The 23,684-nt window shown below is 39.7% G+C and overlaps 3 protein-coding genes across 4 annotated transcripts; 1 reads left to right on the top strand and 2 right to left on the bottom strand.

Annotated features, from left to right (window-relative positions):
* The first annotated feature begins 2,770 nt into the window (after positions 1-2,770).
* On the top strand, positions 2,771-11,562 carry ggt5 (gamma-glutamyltransferase 5). Of its 2 annotated transcripts, none has more exons than XM_062958490.1 (12): positions 2,771-3,583; positions 6,347-6,477; positions 6,866-6,955; positions 7,216-7,411; positions 7,532-7,692; positions 8,044-8,190; positions 8,345-8,466; positions 8,899-9,092; positions 9,295-9,392; positions 9,972-10,084; positions 10,176-10,386; positions 10,690-10,779. In XM_062958490.1, the coding sequence occupies exons 1-11, from the start codon at positions 3,399-3,401 to the stop codon at positions 10,380-10,382; spliced, it is 1,644 nt and encodes a 547-aa protein (XP_062814560.1). In that variant the 5' UTR covers positions 2,771-3,398; the 3' UTR covers positions 10,383-10,386; positions 10,690-10,779. The 2 variants fall into 2 exon arrangements, with proteins under 2 accessions (XP_062814560.1, XP_003229527.3); XM_003229479.4 differs by having other exon boundaries at positions 2,778-3,583; positions 10,176-10,289; positions 10,690-11,562.
* A 166-nt stretch (positions 11,563-11,728) lies between these two features.
* On the bottom strand, positions 11,729-18,944 carry ggt1 (gamma-glutamyltransferase 1). The gene is made up of 13 exons (XM_003229473.4): positions 17,762-18,944; positions 16,251-16,433; positions 15,349-15,476; positions 15,176-15,265; positions 14,671-14,863; positions 13,921-14,078; positions 13,686-13,835; positions 13,430-13,566; positions 13,150-13,334; positions 12,781-12,908; positions 12,559-12,671; positions 12,360-12,473; positions 11,729-12,255 (listed from the first exon to the last, which is right to left on the bottom strand). The coding sequence occupies exons 2-13, from the start codon at positions 16,427-16,429 to the stop codon at positions 12,112-12,114; spliced, it is 1,719 nt and encodes a 572-aa protein (XP_003229521.1). The 5' UTR covers positions 16,430-16,433; positions 17,762-18,944; the 3' UTR covers positions 11,729-12,111.
* Positions 18,945-19,595: 651 nt separating this feature from the next.
* Positions 19,596-23,616, bottom strand: snrpd3 (small nuclear ribonucleoprotein D3 polypeptide). The gene is made up of 4 exons (XM_062958498.1): positions 23,476-23,616; positions 22,408-22,554; positions 20,793-20,985; positions 19,596-19,793 (listed from the first exon to the last, which is right to left on the bottom strand). Exons 2-4 carry the CDS (start codon positions 22,531-22,533, stop codon positions 19,732-19,734), a joined length of 381 nt encoding a protein of 126 aa, XP_062814568.1. The 5' UTR covers positions 22,534-22,554; positions 23,476-23,616; the 3' UTR covers positions 19,596-19,731.
* Positions 23,617-23,684: the final 68 nt, after the last annotated feature.

Raw genomic sequence — 23,684 nt, 5'->3', positions numbered from 1 at the left:
TACATCATCAACACATAATTTGTGTATATATATATACATATCTATCTATCTATATATATTACATCCTTTAACATATATTACATCATTTCTACAGACACACATTTTGACATACAATAATAATATTCTTATATGTAATTTGAATATATATTAATTCAGTTGTACGTAGTTTAAAAACATATCTACTTTGACCTAAATTATATTGATTCTGTATTATAAAGATACATTTTAAAGATAATATATATGTTATTGATATCTATATAGTAATAAATGTTATATTATAAAATAGAATAAATATCTAGAATATATCCATTATATAGAATAGTATAGTAGATTTCCTATATTGTCATGTAGGAAATCTCACACCAATAATAACTATGTGATAGAGATCATTGTAATTTAGATCAATGTTATTTTAAAATACTATATATTACAAGGTACATATTACATATATGATATAAATCTATAAAAATATAAATATTATTATATTAACTAGCTGTTCCTGGTCATGCATTGCTGTGGCGTAGTCCTAAATGGTGGCCTAGTGAGGATTCCCCGAGGCATGAAGCAGCCAGGTTTTGGCATTGCAAGGCCATTCAATGGGAGTCAAGTTGGGAAACCCTCCTTGCCTCCAAAAAAAAGGAACCCCCAGAAATCTTGTATATTCACAGGCTTTAGGAAATCACATAGACTCACTGCCAACACTTCCTCCGTACTTGGTTTATTGACTTCCTTGGGTCACATTTGAGCCCCCGAGGGAGGAAGCAGGCAGGCTTTGAGGCTGTGAGGCCATCCAGTGGGACTCAAGATGGGTCACATTTGAGCCCCCGAGGCAGGAAGCAGGCTCCAAGGTCAGTCACCCCCAAACCCAGCCAGGATGCCCACTGACTACATTGGAAGGCCTGGAAATTCCCTCTCAAGAAGTCTTATGTTTGCATTTCTTGGGAAAACAAGATGTTTGCTTTGGCTCCTTTTCCGGAATGTTCTTTGGCCTTTTTCCTAGATTTTCCAATAAGCAGCTTTTGAAAAAAAGAGGATTTCTCTGGCCAGGAACCTTTGGCCCAAATCCCCCCCCCCCTCCGCGTTTGGGTCCAAGTTCCTCCTCCTTTGCATCACCGCCACTCATTTTCCTGTCAAAACCAAGTTTTTCTTCATCACCATTTCCAGGAAAAAGGGTGTGAAACCCTCCTTTTCCCTTCCATCTTTGTCTAATATGTATATGTATGTATGTGTGTATATATATGTGTGTGTGTATATATATATATCTCTATATATAAAAGAGTGATGGCATCATGGCGACCCACAAAACAACAAAACGACAGGCCCCCCAACCTCGAAATTTGACAACACAACCCATCATCCACGCCTCTAGATTGATACAACAAAAAGAAAAGAAAAATAAAGTCCTAATTAGAGAGAGAGAGGAATAATTGCTTTTATCCAATTGCTGCCAGTTAGAAGGCTAAGCTCCTCCAACTTGGTCTCCTAGCAACCCAATAAAAAATAATAAAAAACACTAAAAAATAATTAAAAACGCTAAAAAAAAATATACAATAAAATACTATAATAACAGAAAATAACTAAAAATAATACAAGAAAATAATAAAATATATTAAATAAAAAATAACTTACAATAAATTAATTAAAAAAATACAAATAACGTCAAATAAAAATTACACAACAATTTTTAACCAATACCACCACCACTTTGCCACAGCAACGCGTGGCCGGGCACAGCTAGTATGTGTGTGTGTATATATATATATATATATATATATCTGTATATATATATGTGTGTGTGTGTATATATATATATATATAAATGAAACTGTAAATGTGGACTTGTATCCTATTATTATCATGTTATGTTCTTGTTATAACTTCTTCTAATAATTTGTATTATTATTAACAAATATATTAATAAATATAATAATATCAATATATTTATATTATTATAAATAGTATAGAAATTCCCATTATTATTACTATTCTTTTTATTGTGTCATTGAAGGAAGGCTTTCGTGGCCGGAATCGCTGGCTTGCGGTGAGTTTTCCAGGCTGACTGGCCATGTCCCAGAAGCAGCACTTTCTCCTGACGTTTCACCCACATCTACAGCAGGCATCCTCAGAGGTTGTGAGGTCTGTTGGGAACGAGACAAGTGATGTATATATTTATGAACTTTGGGTTGCTGTGAGTTTTCTGGGCTGACTGGCCATGTTCCAGAAGCATTCTCTCCTGATGTTTCACCCACATCTATGGCAGGCATCCTCAGAGGTTGGGAGGTCTGTTGGGAACGAGGCCAGCGGGGTTGATCTATCTCTGGAATCTCGCTCTCTTCCTGGTCTATTATCCTCAGACGAACTTCTTCGAAGCTTTAATTAAATGGGAGACTAACTATCCAAGTCTCTGCAGGAAACAAAGGGAAAGATCAACAAATGTTGGGAAAGAAGCCATGATTTTCCCAGAAAAAGGGGCCAAGAATTTGATCCTGCCTTTAAGGTAGGAAGGCATGAAAAGGAGCAGGAGAGCCAGAAGAATAGTAAGAATAGTAATAATAATTTAATAATAATAATAATAATAATAATAATAGGTTGCTGTGAGTCTTTTGGGCTGTATGGCCATGTTCCAGAAGTTGGCCATACAGCCCGAAAGACTCACAGCAGCCCAGTGATTCCGGCCATGAAAGCCTTCAACAATACAATAATAATATTAGTATGTGTGTATATATTAATAATAAAATGAAAGCCTACTCCTGAGACTTGGGATGTCAAATTCCCCTGCTGTGTCGAAATCTCTCACAGCTTCCTTCAAGATAAATAAATCCAGAAGTCGGGTAAACAATGAAGGAAAAGAAGAAGAACAGATGGAGAAAAAGACTATATGTGTGTGTGTGTGATCTCCAATTTTGCAAGAAGAAGGGAAGGAGGAGGCCTCCCTCCGGTTCTGCTCTTCCAATCGGTTTCCAGCAGATAAGACTTTTCCTTCCCTCCTCCTCCTCCTCCTTCTCTCTTTCATCCTTTGGTTCATTCCTTCTTTCCTTTTTGGCAGAACGAAGGGGATCAAGCTGCCCTCGCCAGACTCAGGTTTGAGGAGAGGTTTGACCTCCTTTTTCACATTCTGTTCTTCTCCTCCTCCTTCCTTTGCTTTTCTGACTTTCCTCTCTCAACTTTCCTTCTTCTTTCCCTCCTTCTCTTCGTTCCTTTCTTCCCTTTCCTTCTTCTTTCCTTCCTTGTGTTCCTTCTCTTTTCCTTCTTCCCTCCCATACATTCTCCTTCTTCCTCCTCTTCTCTTGATCCTTCTCTCCTCTCCCACCTTCCCCTCTTCTTCCTCTTTTCTCTCCTTCCTTCCCTGTCTTCTTCCTTCTCTTCTTCCTCTTGTCTTCGCCACCCTTTCCTCCGAGATGCCCCTTCCCGGCCGGCGCCTGGCCCCCTTCTTCTGCCTGGGATTTCTAGTTCTCTCGGTGGCCCTGGGGGTCCTCTTGACCGTCCTCTTGACCCGAAGAGATGGGCCCCACCATTGCCTCCCGCCAAGATACGCATCGGCCGCCGTCGCTGCCGACACAAGGACCTGCTCCCAGGTTGGAAGGTGAGCCTCATCAATAACCAATCCATAACCAATAATCAATCATTAATCAATAACTCCTATTGGAGCTCTATGGGGCTGACATTTTGCAACACTTCCACATTGGAAAGCTACTTGGATCCATCAATCAATAACCAATTGACAACCAATAATTGATCAATAATTCCCAACTGGAGCTCTATGGGAGAGCCAGTTGGGACTACAGTTTATTTTTCCTTATTGCAAAAGAGTGGGAGTTCAGGCGGTTACCCACCCATCAATCAATAGCCAATATTTGATCAATAATATCCCCTATTGGGTTGCAGTGGTTCCTCTTCAGCCTGTATTTTCCTTCTTATTGCAAAGGAGACTTTCTTCTCCCAAAGCTGGACCCGTTGATCCATCAATAACTAATTAATAATAATCATTGATCAGTAGCATCCTCTGTCAGATCTCTATGGAAACTCCACGGTGGCCTCCAGGGTCCTTCGTATTGCAAAAGATTGGAAGGTCAGTCAGGCCCATCCATGTACCAATCAATCACTGATCAATAATCAATAACTCCCCCTCCTGGGTTATATGGGACCTCTAGGGATTCCATTTTGGCCTACATTTCATAGAATGGCAGCTGAGTCGAACCTATCCATCAATAGGGTTGTGTGTTTTCCGGGCTGTCCGGCCATGTTCGAGAAGCATGCTCTCCTGACGTTTCGCCCACGTCTATGGCAGGCATCCTACATCAATAACCAATCAATAGCTGATCAATAACGTCCCCTTTCGTAGTTCTATGAGACCTTCATTCCGGCCTATGTTCCCATCTTCTTATTGCGAAACCTATAGACCAAGAGCCGATGAATAAGCAATAATGGATCAATAATAATAATAATCTGAAAATACATGACACAGTCCTAGACACTTGGAAAGTGTTCGACTTGTGATTTTGTGATACGAAATCCAGCATATCCATCTTGTTTGCTGTGTCATAATAAAATAATAATAATAATAATAATAATAATAATAATAATAATAATAATAATAATATACATCACACAGTCCTAGACACATTTGCCAACTGCAAAAGGCCACCCTACTGGGATCTGCACACATCATCCGAAAATACATCACACAGTCCTAGACACTTGGGAAGTGTTCGACTTGTGGTTTTGCGAAACGAAATCCAGCATATCCATCTTGTTTGCTGTGCCATACAACATCATTGTGTTGATAATAATATACATCACACAGTCCTAAACACCTGGGAAGTGTATGACTTGTGATTTTGTGGTACGAAATCCAGCATATCTATCTTGTTTGCTGTGTCATAATAATAATAATAATAATAATAATAATAATAATAATAATAATAATAATAATATACATCACACAGTCCTAGACACTCGGGAAGTGTTTGACTTGTGATTTTGTGATACGAAATCCAGCATGTCTATCTTGTTTGCTGTGTCATACAATAAAATAATAATAATAATAATAATAATAATAATAATAATAATAATAATAATACATCACACAGTCCTAGACGCTTGGGAAGTATTCGACTTGTGATTTTGTGATACGAAATCCAGCATATCGATCTTGTTTGCTGTGTCATACAATAATAATACTAATAATAACAACACTCCTATTGGAGCCTTATGGGAGCTCAGTTTTGGCCCAGCGTTTTCCTTCTTGCGAAACAAGAGTGAAGAGGCCAGATCATTGGCTCTTGTTGTTTCTTCCCTTGGCCGACCATCCAGGGCCCTTAATCCCCTTGGTTATCTTCTCGAGAGACAAGAATGCCCTCCTTGGGTGGGGCCCAGGCGAACTCTGGACCGTGGGCCAGCCCACCCCGGGAACCCGAGAGGGACACGCCTGCACCCCGAGATAGGCCGCCCCACGCCCCAAGCCTGGCCCAAAAAGATCACCTTCTGCTTCTCCTTGATACCCCTCCGCCCGCTCGCTCACGGGAAACCAGGCCTCATTAGCTCCTCTTTTTTTTTTCTATCATTATTACTATTAATATTTTTCTATTATTCTGTTATCAAGTACTATTATAGGATTGTTTTCTAGTGTTATTCTATTCGATTCTAGTATCATTTTCCATTATTAGTATTTTCTAGAATTATAGTAGGTCAGTATTTCTACTATTATTTTTATGTAAAAAACTCAACAATAAAACAAATCAATCAACAATAAAACAAATAATAAAACTAATAAGGTCACATAAAATGGACATACTTTGATAAAATCCTGGGTTGGCTCCTAAAAGGAACTGGGCCAAAGAAAGTATCAGGAGTGTCACATAATAATAATAATAATAATAATAATAATAATAATAATAATAATAATAATAATAATAATAATAAGTTTATTTATATCCCGCCTCCATCTCCCCCAAAGGGGACTCGGGGCAGCTTACAGCAAAATCAAAATACAAGCAATGATAAAATATAAAACAAAAACATCACATACAATGATATTTCTATGATATTATTATTCTCTTATTAGTTTCTATTATTAGTTTCTAGTATTATTGTATTATATTATGTTACTGATATTTTCTATACTTATGTCATTATTTTCTAGTATTATATTCCAGTCTTAATAGTACTTTTTCCTATTATTATTTTATTATTAGTTTCTAGTATTATTATATTATTGTTTTCTATGCTTATGTCATTATTTTCTAGTATTATATTCTAGTCTTATTAGTATTATTTTCTATTATTGTTCTATTATCAATTATTATTATTTTCTATTATTCTTATTAATATTACGATTATTCCCCAGGGATTTGCTGAGGGCCGGAGGGTCAGCGGTGGACGGGGCCATTGGGTCCTTGGTCTGCACTTCAGTCTTGAACCCGCAAAGCATGGGCCTCGGCGGAGGGGTCATCTTCACCATTTACGACGCCCAGAAAGGTAGGCCGGCCCCCAGCCCACTCCATTGCATCCGCTCCGGATTCTCCTCCGAACTGCTTCGGGGAGGATTCCCATCCTATCAATAATGCTTCCAATCATTTCAATATATATAGGAATGTATAGTCCCCGGTCACCTCACCTGACCCCAAGAAAGAGAGAGACAGAAATGATAATAATACTAATAGGAGTAATAATACAGAATAAATAAAATGTTATTAATATATATATATATTTAGTTCAGACTAGAAACTGGGGCAGATACACCTTTAGACCCATACATACATATAAAATCTTTATAACATATATGCAGTATATGTGTGTGTGCATATATATGAATAATAAAGTCAATATTAATGCTAATTAATTAATACTAATTATTCTTTTTCAGGAGATGTAAAGGTGATCAATGCTCGGGAGCGTGCCCCTCAGAATTTCCCCCAGAATTTATTAAATCAATGCCATGATGGGCTGTTACCAGGTAATTAATTAGTTTGTATTAATCAATATTAATTACATGCACTTCAGACTAAAATTCAGAACGGATTGGCAGATAGAGATAGAGATGGATCTATTGGCACCAATAGTTTTTGTTACTATTAAAGTTCAGACTAAAATCTGGAGTGGATTCCATATATTATTATTATAGCAAAATATGGTATTATTATTATTATACTAAATTATTGCTATTATTTTATTGTATTCTATGATTATTCTTGTTGTTCCTCTGACCTGTCTCAGGGCCTCAATGGGTGGCTGTTCCTGGGGAACTGAGAGGCTATCAAGAAGCCCACCGGCGCTATGGGAAACTCCCTTGGAAGGCACTCTTTGAACCCACCATCCAGATCCTCCGCTCTGGAACCCGGATCTCAAGTGTCCTGAACCGGTTCTTGAACCACACAGCATTGCATTCAGCTTTGGAACGCTCCTCTTTACGGTAAAAAAAATAATTTTTTTTTCCAAAAACTGGCACGGAACCGTTTCATCCTCCTCCTCATTTTGTGTTTTTTTGCTCCTCATTCATACATCTTTTAATTTTTTCAAATTCTAATTAAAGGAAACTCTTCGTTGATGAAAGGGGAAACTTTCTGGGTTCCGGAGACCTCCTTCGATGGCCTTCTTTAATACGGACGCTTCAAGCAGTGGCCGAAAATGGCGCTGACGAGTTTTATTTGGGGGAAACGGCAAAGAAGATGGTTCAGGATGTTCAGAAAGAAGGTGAATCCTACTTTTAAAATAAATTGGGGGAAAAACAGTCATTTTTAGGCTAAAAATGTAGACATTGTTACAAAACCAGCGCAGAACTCTGTCATCTTCCTCCTCGATTTTGTTTTTCCCGTATTAAATCAACAAATGAAGTTTTTTGAACAACGCAAATAGATCTAAAAGGGAAATTTGGTCATCCCCAAAGGGATGCCTAGGCCTCTCCAAAGGAACGGGCCCAAATTTTGAAATAAAAAATGGCACGGAACTGTCAAAGCATCCTCCTCATTTAATTTTTCCCCGTTTAAATAAGCGCATTCAGGTTGTTAATTTTGCCATTTTTTACCCATTTTTTCTAATTTTAAGGTGGGAACTTGACCCTGGAGGACCTCCGGAATTACAACGTGAGCGTCCGAGACGCCATCAAGTCCGAACTGAAGGAATATTCCATTTATTCCGCCCCTCGACCCGCCGCCGGTCCCATCCTGTTCTTCATCCTCAACATCCTCAAAGGTAATGAGTAAATAAAAAATTATTCTCATGTCCTTTTTAATGTAATGTTTCAATATTTTAAAGTAATGTTTAATAATGCTAATATTTGACATTTTAATTGTCATCATTCCTAATTTTAATTTAAATATATATTAATTTTATTTATTTATGTTAGAGTTTAATTTCACCAAAGACACGAAGAAAGCCGAGGCCTATCATTATATCGCGGAGGCTCTGAAGTTTGCCAACGGACAGAAAGTAAAACTCGACGATCCGGATTTTTCCAATATCACCGAGGTTCGTGAATCTCATTGACAATCCTTCCTATCAATCTTTGGCCCTCTTGTGGCTGAATCTGGGCACTGCAGCTCATCCTTTCTGATCCTAATTTTCACTTTTGGGGCATTTGCTCCAAAACTGGGTGGGTTTCACACTTGGAAATTCCCCAATAAATTTAAGTGGGGGAATAATGGATATATCGGACACTTTGTGGTCCCGATTCATTCACACCACATAGGGCCTTTTGGGGTACAGGCCATGTATTTGTTTTTAGGGTCCTTGTTCTAAAATGGGGTGGGTTTCAGACTTGAAAGACCCCACTAAATTTAAGTGGGAGAATAACAGATATATCAGACACATTTTGGTCCCGATCCACTCACACCACGTAGGGGTTTTTGAGGTACAAACCAACAAACATATTTGGATTAATTTTGTATTTTTCTTTGGCAGGATGTCTTGGAGGAATTGATCTCGGACCGCTTTGCCCATGAGGTGCGGAAACGGATCGACGCACGGGGAGACCACCCTTTGGCGCATTATGCAAAGGCAAACTTGCCCCGATCGGGGCCCTTTGGGACGTCCCACGTGGCCGCCGTGGACCAAGAGGGCAACGCCGCCTCCGCCACCAGCACCATCAACCACCCGTGAGTTCCTTCGTGGAAAGGAATGAGTCGATATGAGAATTCATGGATGGCCATCTGTCAGGAGGGATCGGACGGTGTCTCCCTTCCAAATCAACATATAACAGCTAACCCCTCCCCTTGGAGGCCTGGCCCCTCTCTATCCACGGCCACCTCATTTGCATACATTTACATATTGCTGCCCCTATTTTTCTCCCCTGCGTAGCTTTGGTTCGATGGTTTACTCGGCGCAGACGGGCATCATCCTCAACAACGAAATGGCTGATTTTTGCATGAAGCAATCCCAGCGGAAAATCTCTCCTGGTAATTCTCATTATAATATAATATAATATAAATATTCTCATTACAGTATATTCTATTTTACTTACTCGCATTTTCACTTCTTTATTTTAATTTAAATTTACATTTCCTTTAAATTTATTTTAACGGAACGAAGATTCATTTTAATGGGATTATTATTCATTTCAATGGAATCATATGTAATATGATTTTCATGTGTTTTATAATGATTTTTAATGCCTTTTAAATTTATCTGTGTGTTTTTGTATTTGATATTACTGTATGTTGTATACTGTATGCTGGTTTTATATCTGTAAGCCGCCCCGAGTCCCTCTGGGGAGATGGTGGCGGGGTACAAAAATAAAATAATAATAATAATAATTCATTTTAATGAAATTAGAATTTAATTTAAATTTTATTCACTTTGTGTGTGTGTGTGTGCGTGTTTTTTTTGCTGGAAAATAATAGCATTTGTTGACTATGTGCAATTTAGTCAAAGTGTCGATTGAGATAGTTGGACCCTCAATTATTGGGATCAAAAAAAAATCCAGATGTAATTTCTGGAGATGCCATGAAATCCCTCTTGTGTGGGTCCCAATCCAGGCGAGATGCCTCCGTCCTCGATGGTCCCGTCCGTCCTTCTCTCCAAAGGCCGGGAGGCCGTGTTAACCATCGGCGGGTCGGGAGGGACGCTCATCATTCCCGCCGTCGTCCAGGTACAGTCACCCCTTCGATCCGTCTCTTCAGTGAATCCGAGCGGATTGATTCTCCAGGAAGTGATTCTGATTTTGCTTTTTTTCTTTGGAGGCCATTGCCAACACGTTATGGCTGGGGGAGGAGCTGGACGCGGCCATCGAGGCACCCATCCTGTACGCCGACACAAAGAACAACGCCATCCGCGTGGAGTCCACCTTTGATCAGGTGAGACAGAATCAGGACGGGAAATGGGTGCAAAAATATGCAAATGAGATCGGAAAACGGTTTTTTCCCTATCAAAGTGGAGCCAAACCTTGACCAGGTCAGCCCTTCATTAGTATAAGGAAATTTATGCAAAATGTATGCAAATCAGATATGCTTTTAAATTTTTTATTGTAATGCAATTAATTTTAATTTCATTTTGGTCTCATTTGAAGTAGGATTTAATTTTAATTTATTTTTATGTCATTTGAACTTGCAATTTTAATGATACTTTTAAGCGTCATTTAATTGTACATTTCATTGACGGGAGGCTGTATGAGGACCGGGCAAGGCATGCCAACATATGCCCATGAGCTCTGCCCAGCCCCGCCTTCCAGCCCGGCTTCTTTTCTTTCCGCCCCAGGGCACCCTCTCTCTCCTGGGGGCCAAGGGCCACAACGTCAGCGTCAGGCCTCTCATGCTGAACGTGGTGCAAGGCATCTCCCGGGACGGCCCCTGCCTCTTCCCCTACTCCGACCGCCGGAAGAACGGAGAGGCTTCCGGATACTGAGCTTGCGTCCTCGTGACTTAGGAGGACCCCCCAGATCCTAGAAATGGGCAAGCGGGGACAAAGCACATGCCAAAGGCAGACCATGACCTCCATTTGGAGAGATTCATCGTTCAGATCTGTGCCTTCTGAAAAAGGGACCATGGGATTTATAGTTTGGATGGGAAGACCCGAGAGTGTATGTGTTTTCTTTTGCCAAAATGAGCCAGCAATCGAGCCTTAAATGGACCTTGGGATGTGTAGTTTGGGTGGGACTATGTGTGAGTGGCTGCGTGCCTTAAAGGGGACCTTGGGATGTGTAGTTTGGGTGGGAATAAGCCAGAGGGTTTGTTGTCCAGCCAATGTGTCGCCTGGCTCTGCCTTAAAGGGAACTTAAAGGGAGTTGTTGTTTCCATGGGACCAGAGCAGAACAGCAGCCCTTGAAGGGGGCCTTGGGCTTTCTAGTTTTGGGGGGGGGGGGGCTATGCTGAGAAAAGGTCCTCGGTAGCTCCTCCGTGATCCTATTGCAGCCTTGGGCTGACGTGTCCTTGGACTGGCCGCACTGTGAATTCAGGCCACAGCAAGCCGTGTCTCCTTGTTGTGTTGTGTTGCGTTGCACTTTTATGTAAATGAGCAGCCTCTTCTTACCGGGAATAATGTGATTGTTACTGATTGAAAAAATATCGATACATCTAGAGACATATATGGTATTGCAAAGAGAATTCTATATAAATATATTCACAAATTCTACTTCTGTCCTGGAGCCCAGTTTCTTCCTGAAATGTGAATTAATCCATGGCAATGCTCATTTTTATCATGGTGTTATAACTTTATCATTGGATGTCAGAGTTCCCAGAGCATTTGTACCTTACGAGCCTGAAATCCTTTTCCAATAAGACTCGTAAAATACAGCATATTGATTATATGCAAATGAGATGCCTGTATTGTTTATATGCAAATCAGATGCAAAACAGGGATGAAAAAATTGCCCGCATTTGCCGTTGAATATGTTCCTTATGGATGGGTCCAAAATCAATTTCCCATACGACTCGTCAAAATGGGGCATCCATGAGATGCAAAACGAGGGCCCGGTTTGGGTCTTGGGGGAGAGGGCCATTGTTGGCCCTTGTGAGTCTGGAAGTCCTAAAGAGCCGGGCCTTGATTCTGTGCCAGCGAGTTGGGGGTGAATGGCTCCTCTTTTGGGGAAATTTGGGATACCGGAGGGTGGCTCCCGTTTGCCAAAAGCACGCTGTTCCCTGGCGGGTGCCAGGGTCCTTTCCGACAAGAGGCGGGGAAGCCTCAATATCCGGCTGGGTGCCCGCCTTTCCGGGAATCCGAGGCCGCGGCCCAGCCGTCCTGCGTCCGCACAATGGCCTGCACCACGGCGCCGCGTTGTGTTCGGGTGATGTCGTGCTTCCTTTTCCGGAGCTCGTCTTCCAGGCCCTAGTTAAGCAGAAAGGAAGGAAATGAATCGGTGGACACACCCTATTCCCGGGAATGGCGGTGGGCCCTCCAGTGTTGTGTCCTGTTGCCCCCCCCCCCCCGACCTTGGGCACGGCCTCCTCCAAGACGGTGAGGGGCGGGAGGAGCTGGTTGTGGAAGCGGGGCTCCTCCACGGCGCCCTTCACGTCCAGTCCCAACCACAGCATGTTCAGGATCACCTGGAAAGGACCAGAAAAGAGGTCACCAGTGGCTCCATGGCCCCCCCCCCCCACTTTCCCGTCCCACCGCTTTGGGAAGACTCACCAGTGCCGTGGCGGTGGTGATCTGGGTCCCTCCGGAGGCACCCACCACCACCTTGACGTGGTTCTCCTGGTCCACCAAGATGGTCGGGCACATGGAGGAAAAGGGCTGCTTCCCTGAGAGGGAGACCAGAGGCAGTTTGGACCCGTGTCCGGAACGGATGTCCCTCGCGTTGTTCCCGGGTGCTCTCGCGGCTGGACTGCAACTCCCACCCTTGGGGCTCACCTGGGGAGATGAAGTTGGCCACGGAGGGGGAGACCCCAAAGCTGTTGACCAGGTGCGGGGAGCTGAAGTCGTCCATCTCGTTGTTGAAGATGATCCCGCTCACGTTGGAACGCACGTCCGAGCCAAAACTCAAAGGGAAAGGGCGGCAGGCAAGAAGAGACAGTAATGAACCGTAGAGTTTGGACCAGAACCCAGAACGGATCCAGGAGACGCCATGAGCCCCAAACAGGGAGGCACCGGAAGCTGGCCTGGACCAGACTCAACACACCCGTGTCTCCCTGTTTCGGGATCACAACATGGATCAAATCTGTTTTGGGTTCTAACCAGAACTTGAAGGTGAACGTTGGGACTAGAAGCCAGAGCGCCTACTATTGGTTGATGGTGCTGGTGGCGGAGACGGCGCTGCCATCAGCGGCCGCGACGGAGACGTGGGAGGTCCCGGCATTTTCCGGCGTGTAGTATTCCGGCTCGTAGTAGCTGATGTTGTGCGTGACGTTGGTGATCTTGAGGCGCAGGCTCTCCGCAAACGCCTCTGAGGTCAAGTTCTGCATCACCTGCACCAATGAGATAGGCGCTCACTTTTATTTTGAGGCCATTGCAAATTATGATTATGATGATGATGATTATTAGGGCGTTGTGCCAAACAAACCGGGGTGACGTTGACAAAGCGGGGGTCTCCCAGGAGGGTCCTCTTGGCAAAGGCAAAGCGGAAGGCCTCCAGGGCCCGGTGGCAGGTCCGGCCCTTGCCCTCCAGCGTGGCCACCGACTCCGGGGTGAAGTGGTCTCCTGCGGGGAGAGAGAGAGAGAGAGAGAGAGAGAGAGGAGGAGCCACGGCGTCAGGAACGGGCCCCCGGCCCCGTGGGAGCCCCCAGGAAGCGGGAGAGAGGCGTCCTCCGTGGGCAGACCTTTCAGGATGTTGAGGATGAGGGCCAGGACGGCGCCGCTGAGGGGGGCTCCCGGGCTGAGCATGGCCAGCTGCCCAAGAGGCACCTTCAGCGGGTTCTCCTCCACAACCGCCTGGTAGTCCCGCAGGTCCTCCAGGGAGAGGATCCCTCCTGGAATCCAAGGCAAGACATGAGCTCCCGGAAGGTTCCCAAAGGCTCCTCCGGGCCCCCTTGGCAAGAGCCTGGCCTCACTCACCCGCCTCCTGGACGTCGGAAACCACCTGTTGGGCCAAACTGCCCGTGTAGAAGGCCTCGGGCCCCTCGCGGGCCAGCGTCTCGTACGTCCGGGCCAGTTTGGGCAAGCGGAGGGTCTCCTTCTCGCCAAGGACCTCCCCTCCGCGGCAGAAATCCTCACTGGACCGAGACAACACACACCACTACCTTACTCCCATCGCAGACAGCAGTTTTGGGTAAAAAATGATTTTTAAAATTTTAAAATACTGTATTCATATACATTACTCTTAAAACTTTTTAAGAGTTTTCGAAAAAGTCTGTTTTTCCAATTTTTTTCAAATCAATCCAATTCCCCTCCCAAAATTAAATTTATCAAACATTTCCTAAGTTTAAAAATTTTTCTTTTCCCTAAACAATTTGAATGTTGAACCATTTCCTATTTTTTCAAAACTCTTCCGAACACATGGACTTTTTTCCACAATGTTTCTAAAGGAAGGACTTCCTCAGACATTTGCTAAGCATTTTCAAATTTACTTTTTAAATGGATTTGTTTTATTTTCAAAATAAATCCTTAAAATTAGCATTCCCCCCAAAAAAATCAAAATTAATTTTTAAAAATATTCCCCCCCCCCCCCAACAAAAAAATCCTAGAATGGTCCAGGATGGAGGACAGGAATAGGTTTCAAAAGCAATTAATATCAATGGTAAAATCTGACAATTTGAGAAGCAAATATTAATGGGCAGGTCCAGATCACATCGTGTGCAGACTCACCAGAGCGATGGGTTGCTTTCGATGGCAGTTTTGCGGGAGGCCAGAGCGGCTCCCAGTCCCTTCCCAATGGGAAAGCCTTCCTTGGCCAGTTGGATACTGGGAAGAAACAACTCCTTCCAAGGGAGTCTGCCATGACGTTGATGTGCCACTGCGTAACCACGGATTTCGCCCGGAACGGCGACCGAGAGCCCTCCTGGGAAGATAGGAATTTTAAAATTATATTTAAATAATATTGCATAAAAATTCAAAGTCTTCAATAGATAAGGATGATTAGTATTATCCGTCAATGGGAAGCTTCAATTAATAAGGAAAAATAGGAACAAGTAATTAAATCCAATTCAAAATACGAGATTAAAAACATTAAATTAAATTTTAAAAAGAATCACATTTAAATAACATTTTTTTTAAAAAAACTGAATTTAAAATATTAATTTTATATATTAAATTAAAAATTAAATACTTTAAAAGACTCACATTGAAACCATCTTAATGTGACGAGTCTTACCTTTCCGGGACAATTGTGTGTCATTTCCAAACATATCCCGAGAGGCATTTTTGGGGGCCACTTCTCGGGCGTTGATGACTTCCGCTTTCCCTGAAACAAATGGAAAAATGACAATAAGTGTGGGATCGTATGAGCGCTTGTACGCAGCAGCGTGACAGATGACCTCCGCTTACCGTCGGCGGTGAAGATGGTGAAGATGACCCCTCCGCCGATGCCCATACTATGGGGATTCATGAGCCCCGTACAAAGCAGGGCCGCAATGGCAGCATCGACGGCGGACCCTCCTTTTTGGAGAATGTCCCTAAAGGAAATGATGAAATAAGATTATCTCTGGATGTTTAGATTCCCTTTCCCATCATCCTCTGTGAGTTACCCCCCTTAAAACCCACCAGAAGTTTAATTTGGAGAATACAAAATATATGTGATCATGGAACTCAATTGACAGACCCAATCTTTTAGACTCAAACATGCCCATCTGTATTTTATAAGTGTTTTTATGAATGTCTGATGTAATTTAATAACTTTTTAATTGATTCCCAATGCATTGTACAATTTTCTATATGTGTTTTGTTGTAAGCCACCCTGAGTCCCCTATTGGGTGAGAAGGGCGGGATATAAATATTGTAATAATAATTGTAATAATGTTTGTTCCTGATCCAGCAAACCACAAAGGGGCCACCTTGGTACAAACCAACAAACCAATCCAAGCCACACATATCTCCATTTCCCATCACCTTTGATGTGTTCCCCCCTCCAAACTCGCAAGTATTTTAATTTGAAGAATACATAATACGTGTAAACACATTTGGTCTCGATCCAGCAAGCCACACTGGAGCCACCTTGCAACAAACAAAAGCACAAACGTACATGCTGTTTGGTTGGTTTTTGGGCCACCCCCCCCCCCAAACGGCGTGGATTTGTGGGTCAAAGGAACCCTGTAATTTTAAGTCAGAGGACAACAAACACGTCTGCAAGGTTTCCGTCCCAATCCGTCGAGCCACGGAGGAGCCTTGGCAGTACAAACAAATATACAGACATGCGTTGGATCTCATTATCTATAGGCATAATTACAGACCGGCCAATCACGGAGCATGGGCCAGCATCCGTAGCAACAGCACCGTTCTTGTAGACGTGTTTTTCTTTGGTCTGTGCTCCGTCCGTTCTGGATCGCAGTCCGAAGTAGAGGCCGAGGGAAAGGAAGAGGAGCAGAAGGAGAGCCGTTAAGAGGCCGACCGTCCAGCGTTTGACCTTCATTTCTCTACGGAGGAGAGCAGGAGGGAATTCTTACACTTGCCTTGGTTTAATTAGTAGCCCGTTAATTAAGCTTAACAAAGTTGACACATTGAAAAGGGACAAAGTCCTCCTTTCCCTCAAAGGAGCCTCACGCTCTGGTATTGACGGGAGGAGGAAAAAAATCAAAATAACATGGGAAATAATAATATACAAATTAAACGTAATCCTAGTGTAAATAATAATGTAATAATCAAATGTAATAATAGCCTAAGAAATAATAATAATAGTCAAATGGACTCATCATCTAAATATCGTAATCCAATGTAATAAGAAAATAATAATCGTCTAAGAAAAAAATAGTCTTAAGAAATAATATTACGAATATAGTAATCCAATGTAATAATAGTCTCAGAATAATCTCTATATATAAAAGAGTGATGGCATCACAGCGACCCACAAAACAACAAAACGACAGGCCCCCCAACCTCGAAATTTGACAACACAACCCATCATCCACGCCTCTAGGTTGATACAACAAAAAGAAAAGAAAAATCAAGTCCTAATTAGAGGGAGAGGAATAACTGCTTTTATCCAATTGCTGCCAGTTAGAAGGCTAAGCTCCTCCAACTTGGTCTCCTAGCAACCCAATAAAAATAATAAAAAACACTAAAAATTAAAACAATAAAATACTATAATAACAGAAAATAACTAAAAATAATACAAGAAAATAATAAAATATAATAAATAAAAATATAACTTACAATAAAATTAATAAAAAATTGCAAATAACGTCAAATAAAAATTACACAACAATTTTTAACCATTACCACCACCACTTTGCCACAGCAACACGTGGCCGGGCACAGCTAGTAATGAAATACAATCATCATCTAAATAATAATAATAATATAGTAATCAAATGAAATAATAGCCTAAGAATAATAAAGTAATAGGTATAATTGTATATATATATATGTGTGTGTGTATATAATATTAATGTAATATAATATATATATATTGATTACACATTGGATTCAAAACTTCAGTTTTGATTTGTAATTGAATCAGGTATATATAGATGTATGTGTGCATGTGTGTGTGTGTGTATATATATATATAATAATGTATACACACACACATATATACACACACACACACATATATATATGTATCTATTTTGTATACATTTATAGATATATGCAAACAAATGTACATACATATATATTTTATGTACAATTATATATTAAAATCATATATTAGGATGATAAGCATTATGACTATGCATATCATAAATATATTAATAATATATTATACTAATAATAATAATAATAATAATTAGTAATAGTAATATACCCAGAAAGGTTTCTCCTTTTTTTTCCAGACGTTGAATATTAAATACGATTTCCCCCTGATTTTTTTCTCTTCTTCCTCCTTCTTGTCTTCTTCCTTCTTCCTTTCAGAGGAATTTGTCCTTCTGCTTGAACTTTATCATTATAATAAAAAGGGGAGGGGCTTCCTTAGAAAAATCAAACATATAATTAACTCAACGAATGATTAATTAACTCTGGCGTTGAGCCTTTTGCACGAACTTCTTCCTCTTCCTCTTTCCAATGGCTTTTGGAAGCCTAAAAAAGACTTGGAAATAATGCCATTATAAAACGTATTATATATATAATATATATATATATATATATACACACACACACACACACTCAGTAATAATATAAGAATAATAAAATATAAGAATCAGAAGAAATAACGACAAAATGTAATAAAAATATAAGAAAATATAAACATACTAGAATTTTGAATCGAATAGTTTTAAAATGTATAATCACAAAGTTATTGAAGGTAATAATAGTACAATAATAATATAGTAATAAAATGGAATAATAATTTTAAAAATCATATAGTAATGAAATGGATTAAGAAATAAGAAATATAAATATATATAATGAATTTATAAATATAAAATATAATTCATTAATATTATCATTAATAATAATAAGCATGTTTTAAAGGAGGTGGCGTTAGTTTCTTTCCCTTTTGTTTTCCCAAATGTTTTGCATATTTTTGGGTCTTTGATTGACTTTCAAAACAGGTTTTTCCTTTGTGGTTTTAATGCCAAATATTTGTGGTTTCTTTCTAGGATTTCTGTCTATATTACAGAGCGGCCAAGAGACTTACCACGATGAGGCTGCTCGTAATTAATTTTAAAAATTAAGAAGGAAAAAAAAGGGGTGGAAATTAGTGGCACAAACACACCCATAATGGCCTTTTCTGTTTTATTTTCCCCCCTCTGTAAACAAACAACAACAACGTGGCTTTTGCTCAGGAAAGCAAAATCATTCCAGGCCTTTTTTCATTTGGGGTGAGAAAACCAAAGAAAAGAACATATTTATTTATTTGGACTATTTTTGAAGAAATTATATTATTATATATATTTTACGGGTCATTATATATTCATTATATACATATATACAAACATATATTATATTGTTATAATAAATATAATCATAACAAATATTTGACTTGTATCCCACCTTTCTCCCAATAACTCAAAAGGATATTATTAAATAATAATAATAATAATGGGAACGCCACATATTTAAAACCCAAAATTATATACAGTATATTATATTAGATGTAATAATAATAATAATAATAATAATAATAATGTATATATATATAATTGTAATAAAATAAAACATATGTTTTATAATATATATTGGAAATAATAATGTTAATATATATAAGAAATGTAATCATAATATTTAAACCACCTAATAATGATAAATATATCAATACATGACCTAATATAATGTAAAATGTTATAATAAATATATATTTGGCAATATATGATGCAATATAATAATAATAATGTAAAAATATTATATGTAAAGCCGTACTTTACTCCAGATAAAGATGATCATAAAATAACCCCCCAAAAGAATATAAAACCAAAAAAATGAAAATGTTATAATAAATCATATAATATGTTCACATATCTCCCAGTAATCAGAAACCTAAAACCATATTATTAAAGACTAATAATGATTATGAATAATTTAAGAATAATATAAAATGCTCTAATAAATAAGATAATAAATAAGAGTGATACTAATATATATGTAGTTACAAAAAATAAAATAAATTAGATATAGAAATAAAAGGCCCAGACCGAACGTGGCTAAGAAAGATCCATGTTTATTGATAGACTGAAAAATAATAAAAAGCAAAACATAATAATAATAGGAACGGCAAAGCGATTGGTGGCAATCAATCGAACCCGGTGGCCATCTTGCAGATCTCCTTCCTCTTCTTTATCTGCGCTTCTGGAAGATGTTTCCGCGCCCCATCCCGCGCCCTCTTCCTCGGGCAGCCACTGGAATCAATTAAACAACACAGATTATTTAGATATACGCAAATCCTCTCTATGCCATATACAGATTCATTTGCATATTAATTCAGGGGGAACAAAGAGTTTTGTATATGTTAATATATATTAAATACAATAGGATAACATTATATTATGGCCACTCTTCTATTGCCCTCGACAGGGATAGAGCTGCAAAAGACTATTCCGTGCAATTCAAGCTCGCCAAACAAGGATTCCCCTAGGCATAACACAGCCAGGCATTGAAGCTGCAAGGCTATTCAGTGCAATTCGACCAGACCAACAAAGGATTAACCTTGGTAGAAGGCGGCCAAGCTTTGAAGCAGTGATACTACTCTGTACTATTGAAGCTGATCAACCCAAGATTCCCCTAGGGAGCAAGCAGCCAGGCTTTGAAGCAGCATGGCTATTCATTGCAATTCTAGCAGCCCAAAAAACATTCCTCTAGAACGCAAGTCCCCAGCCTCCCAAGCAGCAAACCTATTCCTTTGAATTCCAGCTCACCAAACATTGATTCCCATATGACAGCCGGGCTGTGGCGCCGGCTGGTGAGCAGCCTGCTGCAATAAATCACTCTGACCATGAGGTCATGAGTTCGAGGCCAGCCCGTGGCCGTCAATTAAAAAATACCCCCTGCTCATTGCTGACCTAGCAACCCAAAAGATAGTTGCATCTATCAAGTAGGAAATAAGGTACCACTTATAAAGTGGGGAGGCAAATGTAACTAATTTACGACGTTGGAATGAGGAAGTGCCGTCGGGGTGAGAAGGGCGGAATATAAATACTGTAAATAAATAAGAAGAAAACGGCCAGGCTTTGAGGCTGCAAGGCTATTCACTGCTATGCCACCTGGCCAACAAAGGATTTCCATTAGCCACGGCAATGAGTGGGTGGGCACAGCTAGTAATAATATAAATAAAAAGAACCAGAGAGGAAACGAGGATATAATAATAATCATCCTATTAATATATTATCATAACTGCGGACCTTGTGCCTTGAGGATGGCAGCCTTGCCCCTCCCGGCTCCGGAACCTTGGTTCTTGTTCTTCATGCTCTTGAGCATCGGGGCGTTCTTGAGCATATCCGGAAGGATCAGGAAGCGGATCTTGCTCCCACGGATGTAGACCTGCTCCAGCTGCGCCACGCGCCCGTCACGGTACGTCACCGTGATGTTCGACATCTGCCCAGGAAAACGAGAATCAGAATCAATCTATATCACTAGGAAGACATTGGCACACACGGGCATTCCACGGAGGGGATTTTGCAGCCTTAGCCGAGTCATTGTCGGATGATGTCTATGCATTTCTTATACTTTCCTACCTCCTTGCGTTCAGAATGGGGAATTGCATGGTTTGAGCTATCATTAAAAAAAACCATATATATATATATATATATATATATATATATATATATATATATATATGAATACAATAAGAAAATGCATCATTATTACTGCCTGAAATATAATAATATAATAGTATGCTTCTCAGGGATAGAACAGGAATATCATATTATTGTTATTATATTATCGTATAGTAGTATAGTCTATGATTATGTTTAATAATATCCTGTAATGTATATAAAATAAAAATAAGATACAATATAATATAATTGTATCTGTATTATATGTTTCGTATTATTATAGTGTATTATTATATCATATGTTACTATTATTATAGTGTGTTGTGTTGTATATAACAGAATCATGAGAAGAAAGTATTGATTAGTAATAAAAATATAATCGTATATGATAGTAAAATATAATTATAAGATATACAGAAATTATAAAATAGTATAGTGGTATATAAAGTAATAAAAATAAAATATAATAATACAGTAGAGTCTCACTTATCCAACGTTCTGGATTATCCAACACATTTTTGTAGTCAATGTTCTCAATACATTGTGATATTTTGGTGCTAAATTCGTAAATACAGTAGTTACAACATAGCATTACTGCGTATTGAACTACTTTTTCTGTCAAATTTGTTGTATAACATGATGTTTTGGTGCTTAATTTGTAAAATCATAACCTAATTTGATGTTTAATAGGCTTTTCCTTAATCCTTCCTTATTATCCAAGATATTCGCTTATCCAAGGTTCTCCCGGCCCATTTAGCTTGGATAAGTGAGACTCTACTGTATAACAATACAATAATAATAAATACAATAATCAGCACATCAAGAGGATTACCTGAAAATGGTAATATATAGAAAGAAATATAATAACAGTGTTATTAATACCTGAAAATATTTATATATAATAAAAATACTATAATAGTTGAATTCTTTAGTTTGTGTAATCTTTAGTTTGTGATAGTGGCAGGACTAAGAGGAGGGCCTCCCCAGTAGATCGTAGGGCCCATGCCGGTTCATGGGGGGGGGGGGGGATACGGTCACGAAGACTGGCTGGACGTGAACTATTTATGTATGTTGTGAACCGCTGTGAGTCCCCATTGGGGAGATAGGCGGGATACAAATAAAGTGCATTATTATTATGGCAACAATAAATGTACTGTAATAATAATAAATATAATAATAACGACAACAATAAATATAATATTAATAATAATAAATTAATCAATTGGCAAGACTGCCTTACCTGGCAGTTCATGTTGTCCTCGGCCTCGATGAGCTTCCCTCGGTAGACCTCGCCGGTGTTGGTCTCGCAGGTGACGATGTGTCCCTCGGCCTCGTGGAGGACCTTGATGGGCACCCCGATTGACATAGTGAGGATGGAGATGGGTGACTGGTCATAATAAAGTAATACATTATTATTATTAATTCATTTCTATCCTGCTTTTCTCCCGTGGGTGGGATTCAAAGCGGCATACAACATATGAAATTGATACAAATATATCTGACCACAATACATTTATTTATTTCTTCATTTATTTATTTACTCCATTCATATCCCGCCCTTCTTTCTCACTCTGAAGGGGACTCAGAGTGGTTTACAAATTAAATTTACATACAATATTATATTATTAGCACAGCACAATACTGGCAATAAATTACCATATTGTACTATATCTATATAATGTAATATTATTAAGAATATTACATGTAATATATCATATATAATTAATATTACTATATTGTATTATTAATGTTGTGTTGTATTACAAAATAATATTATTAATATTATATGCATGTGTGCATACACACATACATATATACACATATATATACAATTAGCAAAGCATGTTACTGGTGGGAGGGGCATCATATTAAAACATCATATCCTAATGTAAAAACTCAACATATAAAATGAAACAATTTTAAAGACTTGCAGGAAGCACTATTTACAGGTCTCCATAACCTCCAATAACAGAATCATTCTTATAATATGATCCAAGAAAATAGAATAATTCTATTCTAGAGGATGATCCTATCTCATTAGATTCTAGATTAGTATAATGTCTAACCTAATAGAATCGAATATCTAATATGTGCATTAATATAGAATATCATAATATAAAATGAAATAGTATCAGAATAACTCTCCAGGGGTTTGGGACTCCAACTCCCAGCATTCCTCACCGCCTCAGGCCCCGCTTAAGCGGCTGAGGGGGAAAAAGAAGGGGCCTGAGGCGGAGAGGAATGCTGGGAGTTGGAGTCCCAAACCCCTGGAGGGCCCAAATTGTATCCAAGGCCATCGATTCCTGACCTTTCCTGCTGCAGCGACGGCGTGGATCCCTCCAAACCCCGGTCTCCCAACGTGCAAAACGGAAGAGGCGGGACCGGAAGTCTCGCGAGCTCTAACGCCACCCCCGCGCTCTTTTTTTTTAACCTTGGTTTCCGCGCGGAAGCCTTTGAGCAACGGCTTCTGGTTGAGAACGGAAGTCGCGCCGCTCTATCCTTTCAACCTCCCCGGTG

Source organism: Anolis carolinensis, chromosome X, assembly GCF_035594765.1.
Source record: "Anolis carolinensis isolate JA03-04 chromosome X, rAnoCar3.1.pri, whole genome shotgun sequence".
NCBI classification, from domain to species: Eukaryota; Metazoa; Chordata; class Lepidosauria; order Squamata; family Dactyloidae; genus Anolis; species Anolis carolinensis.
The sequence above is the reverse complement of the archived record's forward strand: the minus strand, read 5'-3'. Positions and strand labels throughout refer to the sequence as shown.

What these genes read in the sequence shown, in the direction of transcription:
- snrpd3 (XM_062958498.1), bottom strand. Translation starts at nt 22,533, where the DNA reads ATGTCAATCGGGGTGCCCATCAAGGTCCTCCACGAGGCCGAGGGACAC. An exon ending in AGGACAACATGAACTGCCAG is followed by an intron (nt 20,986 to 22,407) that starts GTAAGGCAGTCT and finishes TTTCCTGGGCAG; the next exon opens with ATGTCGAACATCACGGTGAC. An exon ending in TGCCATCCTCAAGGCACAAG is followed by an intron (nt 19,794 to 20,792) that starts GTCCGCAGTTAT and finishes AATTGATTCCAG; the next exon opens with TGGCTGCCCGAGGAAGAGGG.
- ggt5 (XM_003229479.4), top strand. Translation starts at nt 3,399, where the DNA reads ATGCCCCTTCCCGGCCGGCGCCTGGCCCCCTTCTTCTGCCTGGGATTT. An exon ending in CCATGATGGGCTGTTACCAG is followed by an intron (nt 6,956 to 7,215) that starts GTAATTAATTAG and finishes GACCTGTCTCAG; the next exon opens with GGCCTCAATGGGTGGCTGTT. An exon ending in CCAGCGGAAAATCTCTCCTG is followed by an intron (nt 9,393 to 9,971) that starts GTAATTCTCATT and finishes GTCCCAATCCAG; the next exon opens with GCGAGATGCCTCCGTCCTCG.
- ggt1 (XM_003229473.4), bottom strand. Translation starts at nt 16,429, where the DNA reads ATGAAGGTCAAACGCTGGACGGTCGGCCTCTTAACGGCTCTCCTTCTG. An exon ending in CCATGCTCCGTGATTGGCCG is followed by an intron (nt 15,477 to 16,250) that starts GTCTGTAATTAT and finishes CATTTCCTTTAG; the next exon opens with GGACATTCTCCAAAAAGGAG. An exon ending in TGGAGGAGGCCGTGCCCAAG is followed by an intron (nt 12,256 to 12,359) that starts GTCGGGGGGGGG and finishes CTGCTTAACTAG; the next exon opens with GGCCTGGAAGACGAGCTCCG.